At 36.7% G+C, this 15,827-nt stretch overlaps 1 protein-coding gene across 5 annotated transcripts in view; it reads left to right on the top strand.

The window, feature by feature from the left end:
- The window catches only part of GGNBP2 (gametogenetin binding protein 2), a 31,399-nt gene that overhangs the window by 6,681 nt on the left and 8,891 nt on the right, over positions 1-15,827 (top strand). The window contains exons 3-8 of one of the 5 annotated variants that reach the window (XM_032871836.1): positions 1,166-1,246; positions 2,705-2,958; positions 5,226-5,324; positions 9,169-9,294; positions 9,384-9,497; positions 15,368-15,571. In XM_032871836.1, the coding sequence (XP_032727727.1) occupies positions 1,166-1,246; positions 2,705-2,958; positions 5,226-5,324; positions 9,169-9,294; positions 9,384-9,497; positions 15,368-15,571 (878 nt within the window). Of the gene's footprint in view, positions 1-1,165; positions 1,247-2,704; positions 2,959-5,225; positions 5,325-7,672; positions 8,536-9,168; positions 9,295-9,383; positions 9,498-15,367; positions 15,578-15,827 lie in introns of those variants that run through there. The other 4 variants (XM_032871834.1, XM_032871838.1, XM_032871837.1 and 1 more) reach the window with 4 other exon arrangements.

Here is a 15,827-nt window from a genome sequence, read left to right as displayed (position 1 = left end):
AAGCATGTTTTAGGGCTGTCATTTCTAATCTGGAAGAAAAAGAATGGTTACGTCTATTAAGAAAGCAGATTTTTGTGGTGCTGGTTGTTGAAGAAGGAATCTTTTTAAGATCATGTTCAACTGGTTGGGGCATTTTTAGTGTTTTGTTTTTGCCTCAAATATATCTCTTTATCATGACTTCACTCTTTGGGTATGTAGGAGTTTGTGGTCCTTGTCATCTGGAAATAGAAGTTGTCCTAGCACAGTATGTTTAATACCTTTAACAATGTTTTAGTTAAGATATAAATGTGTTACTTTATTTCATTGTTTTGAAAGGCATACTTTTTTTGCCTGTACATTTTACCATCTCTGAAACTGGGATGTTTCTTTTATATGGTGACATCTAACAGTTACAAAGTCTTTTTCCTAGTGGTATGTGACTGTGGTACTTTCTAAAATGAGTGATGTCACAGATCAGTGACATGTGCTAATTAGTGATTCTCCATTATCTGATATGCAGAAATATCCTTAAGCTTTATATCCCTCTTCTTCTGGTAGGGAATTTTGATAATTGAATAAATATCTCTGTATCCTTTTGTTCCTAATTAGAGCAAACATTTAATATATGCCAGGTATTGTTCTGAGTATTTCATATATGTTGTGAGATCTGTATGTGTATGGCCATTTGCATAATAATTAAGAGGAATAACTCAAAATATGTATATTTAATGTAAAATATCAGGCTGTTTTACTTATTACTTATTATTATTGGCCACTGCAACAAACATTTTTAAATGTAATTTAATCTTTACAGTCTACTTTGTGAGAGAGATTAAACATTATTACTTAATCTCATTTTACAAATGAGGAAGCTGAAAATCAAACAGGTTAAGTAACTTGACCAGATTTATGACATACTTGTAAGTGGAGGAGCTGGGATTTGAACTCTTGTTTGTCTGACTTCAGTGTCCTTGCTTCTAATGACTATACCATTCCTGGCTTTAGAAACTTGTGGGTGGTGGTGGTGGTGGTGGTGATTGTCTTAGCTTCTTTTGACAGGGGGCAGGACTGGGATGTACTAATCCTGCTTTAGGGATCTATTTCTGTCCTCGGAGTGTATAAAATAGTTTGTAGCACGTGTTCAAAGAAGATACAGTAATTGATTTTCATTCTTTTGCATATTAAGATGGTGATGGAATTCCCTGACAATGTTTTAAATCTCGATGGGCATCAGAATAATGGTGCACAACTAAAGCAGTTTATTCAGGTAATATTTTTTAAAATTAATGTTTTAAATCGTGTGTGTGTGTGTGTGTGTGTTGAAGAGTCATTTCAAAATTTTAGCTTTAAGTATTAATATCATTTTATCTGGGGCTCTCTAGGTCTTAAGATTGCACTGAAATTGCTTTCTTTTAGTATTGCTACATATTTATGTACTTGTTACTATATTTATGTACTTGTTATATGAAAGAAATTTGGTGGTGTTGTGTTGTACATGTCCCTATGGCTTTACTTTCACCAAGCCATCTTTCCCTGTTTTTGAAAGATAGGGTATACAACTTTTCATTGAGAACTTGTTGGTTTTCTTCTGTAGTGGTTGTTTTGTTCAAGTTAAAAAAAAAAAAAAAAATCCTGGTACTGTGAACTTCATGATTTGTATTTAATTTTTAAACAGTATGATACCTTATAAAATCCTGTATATAATCAAGATAATGGAAGGTAGATTGTTGCTGTGCTTCAAAATTCTATTTCTGCTTTTGGAGAAAACTTTGAATGAAAGATTAATGGTAAATATGAGGAAATTCTTAGGAGTATCTTACCCATGTTTTCTGGTAAAGCTAGAAACACTATTTGTAGTATAACTGTAACTCAATCCAGATAGAAGTTATTTACTAGAGTTTTGCCCATTTCTCTACAGCTGAGGTTCTCAGTCATTTTTCTACCTTGTCATAACCAACAGATAACATTCATATGTACCACCCTGTTAGTTACTCACTGCAGGCTTCTACATAGGTATGATAGGCCTTTTTCTCTGCCACTAATCTGTAACACACCTGTCCATACCTCCAGGTTGAGAATTGCTGCTTTGCATGAGCACCATCCTAACTTGATTCTAGTAGCTAAACATAGTGTTCTTGTTAAAAATTGAGAGGAAGACATGGCAAAGCTGCATTCCATCTTTTTTGTTTGAAAATTTTTTTTGAAAATTGTATTTGTTTGCAAGAGAGAACAGAGATAGCGACAGAGATAGCAGGGAGGAAAGGGAGAAGCAAGCTCCCCGCTAAGCAGGGAGCCCTCTGTGGGACTCAATCCCAGGACCCTGTGATCTTGACCTGAGCTGAAGGCAATTGCTTAACTAACTGAGCCACCCAGGCGCTCTAAAAATATTTTTATTTCAAGTGAGTGTACTAAGGTTAATCGTCTCCGAACAAACTGAATTTCCAGAGGCAGGGCTTCTTTTTGTATGCTGAGGCACGTAACTGCTTAGCCCTGACATCCTCAGCAGTTTTTTAGACCTTAGATGCTAGAACAGAGGGCTTTGTGGAGCAAACTCAGTACAGCATGGGCAAGGCCGACTTGTTGTTCTGACTCAGTGTCAGATAGAAATGGCAAGCCCTGCCCATACTGTACTCATTACACAAGGACAGGAACCAGAGTAGTAATGAAGAGAAATTTTATGTCTTTCTTAAGGACTGTTCTTCATTTTTCTTTTCCTCTTTCTCAGCGACATAGCATGCTTAAGCAGCAAGATCTAAGTATTGCCATGGTGGTGACATCACGTGAAGTATTGAGTGCACTTTCTCAGCTTGTCCCATGTGTTGGTTGTCGTCGCAGTGTGGAGCGCCTCTTTTCCCAGCTTGTAGAGTCTGGAAATCCTGCACTTGAACCCCTGACAGTAGGGCCCAAGGGAGTCCTATCTGTAACTCGAAGCTGCATGACTGATGCAAAGAAGCTTTATACCTTATTTTATGTACATGGGTAAGTATAATCAATAGGGGTTAGATGACTTTGTTAAAAAATTTTAAACTTTGAGACAGTGGTGGCTCTTTTACTAAATTTGGTAGGGGCAAATCTTGAGTCCAAAATCATTAATTTTTCTTAAAGATTTTATTTATTTATTTGACAGATCACAGGTAGGCAGAGCAGCAGGCAGAGAGAGGTAGAAGCAGGCTCCCCACTGAGCAGAGAGCCCAGTGGGGGGCTTGATCCCAGGACCTTGCGATCACGACCCAAGCGAAGGCAGAGGCTTTAACTCACTGAGCTACCAAGGTGCCCCCAAAACCATTAATTTTATTGAATATCTTCTGTGTGCCAGTGACTATACATATTGTGCTCATATGGAGAGAGGCAGGCAGTAGGCAAATATGTGATTTGTCAGGTAAGTTATAAGAGAGATGAGAATGTTTGGGTGAATTAATATGGAGGACGGTTGGGGAAGGCTTCTATGATAAAATGACACTGAGTGTAGACTTTAATGAAGTGAGTAAATAAACCATGTACATATCTGCAGGAAGGCACAGAAGGAGGAGCAAGTGTAAAGTTTCAAAGTTTGGAGTTTTCCTGACATGTTTGAAGAACAGTAAGGAAGCCATTATGGCTTGAGCCAGGTGATTGAAGAGAATAGTAATAAAAGGCCTACTTATGTAGTGCCATCCTGAGTTTTTGGTTATTGGTTTTTTTGTTTTTTTTTTAACTCTGAGTAAGATGGGAAGATTTGGGAATGTTTTGAGCAGAGGAGTGACATGGTCTGACTTGAAGTTTGGCTTTCTTTGACCTCTGTGTTGAGAATAAGTGGAAGGATGGTGGAAGGGGAAGAAACAAAAGCTATTTAATAATCCATGCAAGAGGGGCGCCTGGGTGGCTCAGTGGGTTGAGGCCTCTGCCTTCGGCTCGGGTCATGATCTCAGGGTCCTGGGATCGAGCCCCGCATTGGGCTCTCTGCTCAGCAGGGAGCCTGCTTCTTCCTCCCTCTCTGCCTACTTGTGATCTCTGTCTGTCAAATGAATAAATAAAAATCTTTAAAAAAAATAATAATAATCCATGCAAGAGATGGTGACCAATGTAGTGGTCACAGAGGTAATAAGAAATGGTTGGATCCTGGGTATATTTTGAGGAATGAGCCAGTAGAATTTTTAGATAGATTGGCTATACAGGAGGACATCAAGGATGATTCTCAGATTTGGGATCTAAAGAACAGGACCATTGGTTTCCATTTACTGAGGTGGATAAGAATGGGAGGAGCAATTTTGTAGAGCTCACTTTTGGACCTGTTAAGTTTGAGATACCAATTGGCATCCAAGTGGAGTTCAGAGAGGTCTGCTCTAGAGATAAAAATTGGTGTCATCAGCACATATGTAGTATTTGAACTATGTATAAACTACACACACACTCAAACACATGGACATAATTTAAATCTGTGAGATGTGAGATGGTCACCAAAGTCTGAATATAAATAGGAAGTGAGAAGGTGTCTGACAACCAAAGCCTAGGCTTTTCTGTTTAGAGGTGGTGGTAGAGAGTTAGAATTTTTACTCTCCTGAGAAAAGGCTTGAGGGTTTTTGATTGGAAAACAATGTGATTTTTGTTTTGAAAAGATCACTTCAGCTGCTGAGTGAAGCCTAGAACGTAAAGGCAAAGGATGGGAAGCAAGGAGACCATTTGGGAGGTCAGCTATTGCACTTGACTAAGCTAGAGAAGCGAGTTGGACATGGATGGTAATGGTGGAGGTGATAAATGATATAATTCTGGATAATTCAAAAGTTAGAGTTGATAGGCTTTGCTGATTGGTTGGATGTAGGGTGTGGCTATTAGCTGTAGGCATTTCTGTATTTGCGTAAAATTTCTGTTGATGGTTCCTCATCAAGGATCATGTTTATTTAGATATTGTTTGAACAGGGCAAGATCGCTGAGAGGTAGCAGTCAGTCATAAAATATTTGAGTGTCAAGCACACTGCTAGATACAGCGCAGATACAGGGATGAACGAGACGGATGCAGTCTGGGGGAATGAGTACATTGAATAGAACAGGTCTCTTTCAACATACTGACAGACTGGGAATGGAAGGGAGAAGACAAGTGTACGGATTCTTCTCGGTTAGAAATTGTTTGTTGAGAAATTTTCAAGGTAAGTGATGTGTCTGTAATACCTGAAATACACTTTTGCACTAAAAGGTAGTAAATAGAGATTTTGAAAATTCTGAAGAAAAATGAATATTAATCAAACTTTTAATGATTTATTTTTGATTAGGTCCAAACTTAATGACATGATAGATGCTATTCCAAAAAGTAAAAAGAACAAGAGATGTCAGTTGCACTCCTTAGATACGCACAAACCAAAACCTTTGGGGTAAGTAGAATTGACTGTCAAGATCCTTAGTAATTGTTAAGATTATAAATGTTGATTGTATTTAGTGAAACAAACAAAAAAAACACTGTTAGTTTTACTTTATCAATTAGTTACATTGTAACATAGGTTAAAATAAATCTTGTCTCCTAATTCTGTAAGGCCTTTTTGCATTGAGACTGTGTAGGGTCTCAGTATAGATTTGATTTTTATTTTGGAGGTTTTTTTTTTTTCTTATATTAAATATGTTTCAAAGGAAGGAAGTTGAGATCTTTATGAAAATTTATTTAGCCAATACTGAGTTTTTCAAGGTAGTGACATAATTCTTTGATCTGTATAATAGTCATAATGTATAAATTATTTTTCTTGTCTTTCTTATCTCTAGGTCTCCCTAATAATTTATCGAGGATTAAAAAAAAAAGTCTTGTATTAGTTGTAGCAATGTGTATTTATGTAACTAATTTGCAGTTTTGTTTTGGTTAGGTGATACAATGTCCAAGGCTGCTTTTGCCCTCATCTCCCAGCACATTGTTACATTTGCCCCCTACAAAATTGCTTTAGGTTGGGGGTGGTAAGGAAAAGCTATTGAATTTGAAAGGGGGGCTTCTAAGAAGAAACCTGTGTTTTGAGGAGAATGGGATGATCTAAAACAATAATGGATTGCCTTTAAAAAATTAGTTTTTGAATATCTCATGAGTAGTGCTGACATCATTGTTGTATAGACCTTTTCCTTCCTAAATAAAAGACCTGGATGACCAGTTGGTGGTATGTTGATACTCTATTAGCAAGTTTGTTTGTTTTCCTATACTCGGGAACAAAATCTTAAAACAATTTTATTATGAAAACTGCCTAACGTATAGGAAAGTTAGACTATTCAGCAACCTTCCTTCCTACCAGATACCGTCACCCTGATTCAGTAGTGTTATCAAGATTTGTCACATTTGTTTTATTTATCCATCTTTTTCTTTGCTGAAGTACTTTATTTTTTTTTAATTACTATTATTATTTTTTTTGCTGAAGTATTTTAAAACAAGTCCCAGGCATCACATTGTTTTACTCCTGCATATTTCCACATCCACCTCTAAATACATGGACATTTTCTTTCATAATGACACTGCCATTATATCACTTAAAAGAATTAACTATAATAATCTGATACCCAATTTAGATTTCCACATTTTTCTCTAAAAGTGCGTTTTTAAAAAATGGATTTGTTAGAATCAGGATCCAGACTGAACCACAAAGTATATGGTCCCTAATGTGCGAGTACTCTGAACCTGCAGCAAAGCTCCACACAACTCAAAGTGGTTATCGAAAGAAAATTATTATTTTACACAACTGATGTACAAATATCTTTAGAGAATTCCTATCTTGCAAACGTAAAATTCAGTCTAATTTTCTCATTAGACAGTAATCTTTACCTGAATGACCTGTTGGCTAAAGCCACAAGAGTGGTAACCTATTACAAAAAGCCTGCCTTCCGATTTTCTTGTTATGAATTTTCTTTGTTGCGGAACCAAAAGAGCAACAGATACCTCAACATCTTACATAGCTGTTCGTTGGTACCTTCCTTCAAAGAGCAGTTCTTCTACCTTTGCTCCAGGTTCCATTTCTCAGTGACTGCTTTATCAATTACCCACTTGTGTTAAATTGGCATACAGCTCTGTTTTCCTATCTTTCAGTTTAAAAACAGAAATAAACCTCCACAGACTTCACATTCCCCTTCAGCAACAGCCCCACCGCATGGGAAGCCAAATGTTTTAGAAGGTTGTTTGCTGAATTATGAAATCAGTATGAGTTGATCTTGAGCACTGTCTCCTAAGGGAGCTTCAGGTATTTCCACACACCATGTGGATAGCAGGCCAGGGAGTACAGTGTGCTTAGCCAAGACTCCCCCCTCCTCCATTTTGGATGGCTACTGCCATTGTATGATACTGTGACTCTCCATTTTACACATTTCAACTGTTTATCCCCCCCCCTTTTCTGTTTAGACTCTCTTCCAGGGAAGTGTTAACAGTTGATTAGGTTTCAACCTAATCAACGGCAACAATCCAGCTCAGCCTTCTTTTTGAGAGTATTCTTGTATCCATGCAAGTAAACCCAAGTTATTGGCTGCTTGGGAGTAAGTTTGAGATCCCGAAGAAGAGTCTAGGCTACAGTTGTAGGCCTGTAACTGAAGACTGAAGATTATTTTAGAGAATAGTATATAAAGTCTACCTAGAGAGGGAGTAGAGTAAGAGAGAAGAATGCTAAGGAATTCAGCGTATTGGTAGAAAAGAATCTAGTAAAGAAACTTGAGAAAGAGTGGCCAGAGAGGTAGAAGGGAAAAGAGTGTTCAGCTGTGTTGAATGCTCCTGAATCAAGGACCCGGAAGTGTCCATTGGATATAGCAACACTGTGGTAATTGGTGATCTTGATGACCAAATCTGTGGTTGAGTCGAAACAATCCAGATAAGAATGGGTAGAAAAGTGATTGCAATCTAAGGTTATGGTGGATTAAGCTGTGAGTGGAAAGTACAGGAGTGGAAAGACTTCTTTTTCAGAAATCTTGATCTTGAAAGGATGGAGTGATAGAAAGTCGAGAGAGGTTATGGATAAAGTCTTAATATTAACTGTAGCATTTTTTTAGAAGTATTTCTTAAATTAATGCTCTTGTGTTCTGATGATATAATAATCATCCCCGCACTGATTTCATGAACCTTTTCCTGAATTATGAGAACTTGAGTTTGAGAGTTAATCAGTTTTAGGAAATTATGGATTGCTCACGCATAATTAGAAAGAGAGGAAATACAGGCATAGAGAGTTGAAGGATAGAACATGGAAGATAGCAGTTGTTGTGGTCTTTGTTTCAAATTAGGGTGCTGAACCTTGCTTGAGGTCTTGTTTCAGGGAGTAGGGAGCTGAATTGTACGGATGAACTTAAATGGTGGGCAAGGAGTTGAAAAGTACCTATTCAGCTGTATAGAGAAGGTTAAGTAAAGATTCAGAGGTTTTTCCATCTCAAGCATCCAAGGTAACATTTCTGGGACTGTAGACAGACCTGCAGAGGAACAGGCAGGAGTCAGTTGTTCAGAATCCTGAAATATCAAGAAGACTGTCATTGAATGGAATATAGACACACATTTCTTTTGGAATGTACATCTGCCAATAAAGCAAAATGCAGGACCAACGCCACACTGAAACCTGTGGGGGAGGGAGAGTCCGGGAAGTTTTAGTAAGTTTTTAAAAAAGTATTTATATAGTACTTATTACTGATATAGGCTGTGTAAAATGTAAAATGTTCCTCTTAGTGTGCTGTCTTTATTTTAGTAAATGTAAAATTTTATTGTAGTTAATGTAAAAATTTATTTACTATAATTAGATTAATCTGATTTTTTTTTCCCTCAGCTACTTATAAATGTGAAGGTACAAAACATTGAGTTTTGTTGCCATGGGTTAGATATAAAATCACATTAAGTAGAACAAAACATTAAATTTTCAATTTGTGGAAGATTGACCAAGTTTATAGGTGAAAATATAATTTCTTTTAGCTGTGTTGACTTTAAAGCATTCCAAGTAGATTTGCTTAATGAAATGCTTAGTATCTAATGAGTTGGTACCTTGATAAATATAAATGTTGTTAAATTGTGTCAGATAAACTTAATAGTTGAGCAGAACTTTTTATATAAAAGTATGAGCATATGTTTAATATTTTAATATGGCTAAAATGAATATGTAATTATATATAAATTTGTAAACTTATTATACTAATATGTATTAAAGAGTTCATGATTTTAATTTAGACTATAGAAATTATTCCTTCAGGTTATCTGAGTGTCACTAAGCTTTGTACTATACTGTACTACAGTGAAGGGAGCAGTAGCAGTGTCAGTTCAGAGAAGTTAAGTACAGATAAGAGAAGTAGTGAAGACCACAGGAAGGACAGCAAGTGTAGGATCATTTTCCATTATGGACCTTTCCAGGGAACAGCCAGGTAAAATCAAGCAATCCTTTACTATGCCTTTTTTAATGTTTTAATGTTTATCTAGTCCTTCTTTCACTAATATGTGTTTCTTTCTGCAGAGGTTGTTGGATGGACGTATGGGAACTAATGTCCCAAGAATGCAGGGATGAAGTAGTTTTAATTGACTCTAGTTGTCTTTTAGAAACACTAGAAACTTACCTGCGAAAACACAGGTAAGTCTAAAGGTCATTGCAATATAGTTGGAAGGTGCTGTAGTGCTCTCTCAGTTATCTGGATTGAGCTCTTACCTCCTTCATATAATAGCACTCCAGTCTTCCCATTAATACCTGGTGCTAGGTAGAGCTAAATATTAGGATAAGCATTTCTTTATGGGATGACTCTCAGTGTTAGCCTTCTTGTGTTGAGCCAGCATCTCCTCTTTCTGTAATTTTTACCTCTTGGTTCCAGGCTAGTGAACTGTACTTAGTTGAGTAAAGTACTGAATCACTTTAGAAACTCTAGTATTCCTTGTTTTTATGATAGAAGCATTTAATGTTGTCATTTTCAAAATTAAAGTTTAAATTAGTGGCTTTCATTTAGTAATATTTTGAATGATTTCTTCTATAATCATTTGTCAAGACCTAAAAATAGAGTTGGAATTTGTGTGGTTCATGTACTGAAAAAGTAACTTCAGGTTTTTCTTTTTAGAATACTATTTTACAAAGGAATTTTCTCTTTTCTTTTCTTTTCTTTTCTTTCCTTCCTTCCTTCCTTCTACATTTTATTTCTTTGAGACAGAGAGTGCACAAGGAGGAGAGGGACAGCGGGAGAGGGAGAAGCAGGCTTTCTGCTGAGAGGGAGAAGCAGGCTTTCTGCTGAGCCCAATGTGGAGCTCCATCCCAGGACTCTGGGATCATGACCTGAGCTGAAGGCAGATGCTTACATGACTGAGCCACCCAGGTGCCCTACAAAGGAATTTTCTAAGTGTCATTAGCATTTAGAAATTTGTAGGGAGGGAGAGTGCAGTAGGAAAGGAAACTGGTAAGGGAGCTGCCTAGAGATGGTATTCTAGGAGGGAGCTGTACTCTTTTAATGTAAATTCGTCACATGTTTGGTGTGTGGTTTTGTGTTCTTTGACCTGGGACATAAATACATACTTACTTTGGGGATACTTCTAGAAAACATACGTGAATGATAAAAACTAGGGTTTATCAAGATTGATGTTTATATGGCAATGAGCTAATGACTTAATCTGCATACTAAGTTTATTCAGTGTTTTTCTTTTTTCAGTTACAAACTTCCTTGCTTATTTGCCTTTTTGGTTGACTATACCCAAGAGAGTAGAGAATATGTCAAGTATTTGCAGTTTTGTCGGAGAGGGATTATACAGACAAAAAACATTTAAATATGTAGGTCCATTATAGATTGCTTCCTTTTTCAATATGAATTGATCCCTATAGTCAACATTAATTGGTCCATCCAAAAGATAGCTTTTTGGGGTGATAAATGACTAGTTATAACAGCTAATGTTTAGTAGTTCCCTGTAATGGTTGTAGATACTTCCTTTATTGGGGTGGCAATATTTTAGGGCTCTGAGAAGGTGGAATCTATTTAATAACTATCTGAAGGGTGGGGAGAAGTATGATTAAGAAAGATTGCTTTGAATCTGGGTTCTACTAATTATAACTTGGTACAAGTTACTTAACATTTCTGTGCCTTCCTTTCTTTTCTTAAGACAAAAATAATGATAGTATGGATGAATTGTAGGATTAAATTTGTCATGGGGATAGACGATACCCGGTCAGGCTTACTTAGAACAGTATGTGGCTGAGAATGCAAGCTAGTGCAGCACTCTGAAAAACGGTATGTAAATTCATCAAAAAGTTGAAAATAGAGCTACCATATGACCCAACAATTGACTACTGGGTACTTACCCCAAAGATAACAGATGTGTGATCTGAAGGAGTACCTGCACCCCATGTTTATGGCAGGAGTTCCACAATAGCCAGATGTCCACATCTGGCTAGGTTCCACAATAGAACCTAGATGTCCATCAGCAGATGAATGGATGGAGAAGATGTGGAGGGGAGAGTGGGGCACACACAGTGGAATATTATGCAGGCATCAAAAATGGAAATCTTGCCATTTGCAACAACATGGGTGGAACTAGAGGGTATTATTATGCTAAGCAGAGTAAGTCAGAGAAAGAAAAAGAATCTCTCTGATACATGGAATTTAGGAAACAAGTCAGAGGATCATAGGGGAAGAAAGGGAAAAAATGAAACAAGATGAAACGAGAGAGGGAGACAAACCATAAGAGGCTCTTTTTTTTTTTTTCCCCTAAAGATTTTATTTATTTATTTGACAGAGAGACCAGGAGAGACAGAACACAAGCAGGGGCAGTGGGAGAGGGAGAAGCAGGCTTCCTGCTGAACAGGGAGCCCGATGCAGGGCTCCATCCCAGGGCCCCGGGATCATGACCTGAGTCAAAGGCAGAGGCTTAACGATTAAGCCACCTAGGTGCCCCAAGAGACTCTTAATTTTAGGAAACAAACTGAGAGTTGCTGGAGGGGTGGGGTGGCAAGGTGTTGGACACTGGAAAGGGTATGTGTTGTGATGAGTGCTGGGTGTTGTATAAGACTGATGAATCACAGACCTGTACCCCTAAAACAAATAATACGTTATATGTTAATTAAAAATAATAATTTTAAAAATATATAAATAAAATGTGAATGTATTATATATAATATTTAAAAAACCCAATATCTGGCACATAGTAAGCACATTAGTGAATGTTTGCATGCCAGATTTGCAAATGCTTGTTATTCCTGTGTATCTAGTTCTTGTTTTAGGTCCAGTTTGAGTTTTTGAGGTATGTATAATCAGTTGAAAATGATTTCTGATGTCTTAATAATGGGGGCATCTGGGTGGCTCAGTCAGTAAGCGTCTGCCTTTGGCTCAGATCATGGTCCCAGGGTCCTGGAATCAGCCCCCACATCGGGCTCCCTGCTCAGTGGAGAGTCTGCTTCTTCCTCTCCCTGTGCCTTCTGCTCTCCCTACTTGTGCGCTTGCTCGCTCTCTTTCTCTGTCAAAAAAAAAAAAAAAAAAAATCCTAAAAAGTATCTGAATAATGTACCTTTTTGACAGTTCTATTTTATTTAGTGGACTTTTTTGAGTACTTTATAATAAAAATTTGATGGGGAACTGAGGTGTCTCAGTCTGTTGAGTGTCCGACTCTTGATCTCAGCTCAGGTCTTTATCTCAGGGGTGTGAATTCAGGCCCCATGCTGGGCTTGGTGCTGGGTGTGGAGCCTACTTACAATAAAGATTTTATAACACTGGCTGGTTAAGTATTATGGTAGTAAATTATTAGAAATAAAGTGTTAAACTATGAAACCTCTGCCTTAACATTTTTTTTACTTTTATGTGCAAGTTTTCTTTTGAAAACAGGAAAAATCATTTTCATTCTTATAGCTTATATATAGTATTTTTAAATTGCTGTCTACTTATGCTTATGTTATTTATGATTATTACAAATATTAAAGATTATGTACAAAGATTAAACTACTATGAGGATTTCAAGTTAGCAAAATAAGAGGAAGATATTTTCAAGTTTTATTTTTGCTACTCTGTGACATCTAACCATTTATTTACCTGAAAATGTAAACTTAATCTTTTTAACTAAAGAACACAGAAGAATTTGTTATTTCTGCATCCAAATCTTTATTCTCCCCCTCAAGGGGAAGACTTTTTTTTATTGTGGTAAAAAAAAAAAGTAAGTTTACTTCTTAAACAGTTTTTAAGTGAACATTACAGCATTGTTAACTGTATGCACATTGTTGTACAGTAGATCTCAAGAATTTTTCATTTTACATGATTGGAACTATACCCATTGGACAACAATTTCCCCATCAACCCCTTCTCCCAAGCCCTGGCAACCAGGGTTCTGTTTTCTGTTTTTTATGAATTTGATTATTGTAGAATCATTCGGTATTGGTCTTTCTGTGATTGGCTTATTTCACTTAGCATAATGTCCTCAAGAGTTCATCCATGCTGTAGCATATGATGCAGAATTTTCTTCTTAAAGCTGCATAATAGTCCATTTATGTATGTACCGCATTTGCCTATCAGTGGACATTTTGGTTGTTGCCCCTACATCTTAGCTATTTATACAAATGCTGCAATGAACATGAGTGTGCAGATATCTTTTTGAGATCCTGTTTTCAGTTCTTTAGGATATATACTTAAAAATGGGATTGCTGGATCATACGGTAGTTCTGTTTTTAAATTTTTTTAGGAAATGCCATACTCTTTGCCATTATTGGCAGCATTATTTTACAGTTTCAGCAACACCAGTATCAAGGGTTCCAATTTCTCTACATCTTTGCCAGCACATGTTGTTTTCTATTTTTTTTAATAGTGGCTATGCTAAATGTATATAAAGTAGTATCCTGTGGTTTTGATTTACATTTTCCTGAAGATTAGGAAATCATCACCTATTCAGTGCATGAAATTTTTCTTCCAGTGTTTTCTTCTAGGAGTTTTGTAGTTCATGTCTTACTGTTTAGGTCTTTAGTCCATTTTGTGTTAATTTTTGCATATTTCTGTGTTTTTTGAAGCATTAGTGCATCAGTGATTTAACTTGTCAACATTATTGCTTGTGTTTACTAATTGGGCTTAGGGACTCTATATTAACATGTATTCATTTCAAGAAACAAATGTGTGCATCAACTAATGTGTGGCAGTATAAGGGTAAATAAAGTAAGAAGTATAAATTGCAAATATGGGAAGACAGAGGAAGGCTGAATTCTAGTTATGGGAATTGCAGAAGGCATCTTTAAAGATGGACATGATTTAGGCAGATGGAAAAGGATGCAGAAAGGGGTGGGGAGGAAGCAGAAGAAACTTGAAGTAGGGACATAATCTCTTATGTTCATGGTAGTCCATTGTCTATATGGTATGTGTACAGGAGCAGGGTAAATTGTCTAGGCAGTTTAAAACAGGACAGGGGTAATTGGGAAGAAGACCTGTAAGATATGTAAGAAAAAATTGATACCAGTTGGCTCCACCCCTAAAAGAGGACCTAAGAAGAAGTTGGAGGTTAACTGAGGTTTTCTTCCTGGGTGACTGTATGAATGGTGATGTTCTTAATAGGTTTGTAAGGGAACATTCATGTTGCCCTTGGTTTTGGAGAGGAAGTTAAAACATGTTGCCTATTGTACATCTGTGATGTCTCCCATTTTACAGTATGGGTTTAGCCCTCAGGTAAGGGCAGAAGACTTGAACAAGAGCTATAGAGGTGAGAGGTGTACCTATTGGCTGAAGCCATTGTAACAGAAGAGGCCAACTAGGGAGATGAATATAAAGAGATTGAAATTTCCTCATTCCGCCACAGCTGATCTTCTCAGAGATGCAGTTATTAATTTTATGATCTTTTTTTATCAGACCAAGTTCTTTCTTGTTTCAGGAAAGCAAAGCTAAAGAAACAAGGTTCTGTTTTTCTTTCTGATTGAATAATATTTGGCTTCTAAAATAAAATGTCATCATCCTCTATGTTCACATTCTTTTTTTTCTCTTCTACACTGAAATTTAGACTACATTTCTATGTATATGTTCTCAATATTATGATTATGTATTGAGAAACATGCGTTTTTTAAAAAGAAATTTGACTTTTGGAAATTACTAGTAAACTAAAACTACATGTGTCACTTTCTTGCCCCTACCCTCTTTCTTATGTTTAACTAGTAAGATATTAAAATGTCATAGCAACATTTGGATTCAGGTTTACTGAATGAAGGTAGCACAACTGTTTTTAGAGGCTAAAAGGAATGGGATTCTTGAGTCACTGGTTTGTGGCTTCTTGTTTTCATGTGTCTGTCTTGTTTAAGAATCATTTATTTGCAAATGGAGATCTAGCTATACTGTAATCCCTAAATTTGTATTTCTCTTACATGTGTATGTTTTAAATGTGTGTCTGGAGGATTTTTTTTTTTTTTTAATGCTCCACATGGTAGGGGAGTGTCATTGTCTAGTACACTGTTAACGTGTTTCATGAAATAATTATGCAGCTAGTTCTTAATTTTGAAGTTTTTCTTTTCAACAGGTTTTGCACTGATTGCAAAAATAAAGTCCTCCGAGCATACAACATCCTTATTGGTGAACTTGATTGCAGCAAAGAGAAGGGCTACTGTGCTGCACTTTATGAAGGCTTGCGGTGCTGTCCACACGAACGGCACATACACGTTTGCTGTGAAACAGACTTCATTGCACATCTCTTGGGTCGTGCTGAGCCAGAGTTCGCAGGAGGGTATGAGTATGTAATTTGCTAGAATGGGCTATCTAGCGCTTTGCTTCATTTTATTACTGAAAGTTTATTTCCATCACCTTTTGCCTCAGTACATATGATATATGTATAAATTAAAGTGTGCCTGTGAAGATTCTGCTTTCTTTAAAGTATGCATTTGACGGAGTAAAAATAGGGAGAAAGTGTTGTGTGGTGTTCATTTCAGTCCTCTGCTCCTTGTTGCTTGAAGTAGATAGGCTTTTTTTTTTTTTTTTGGCTT

Source organism: Lontra canadensis, unplaced genomic scaffold (assembly GCF_010015895.1).
Source record: "Lontra canadensis isolate GAN:19392208 unplaced genomic scaffold, GSC_riverotter_1.0 scaffold43, whole genome shotgun sequence".
Classification (NCBI taxonomy): Eukaryota; Metazoa; Chordata; class Mammalia; order Carnivora; family Mustelidae; genus Lontra; species Lontra canadensis.
This window is presented reverse-complemented; position numbering and strand designations above follow the sequence as displayed.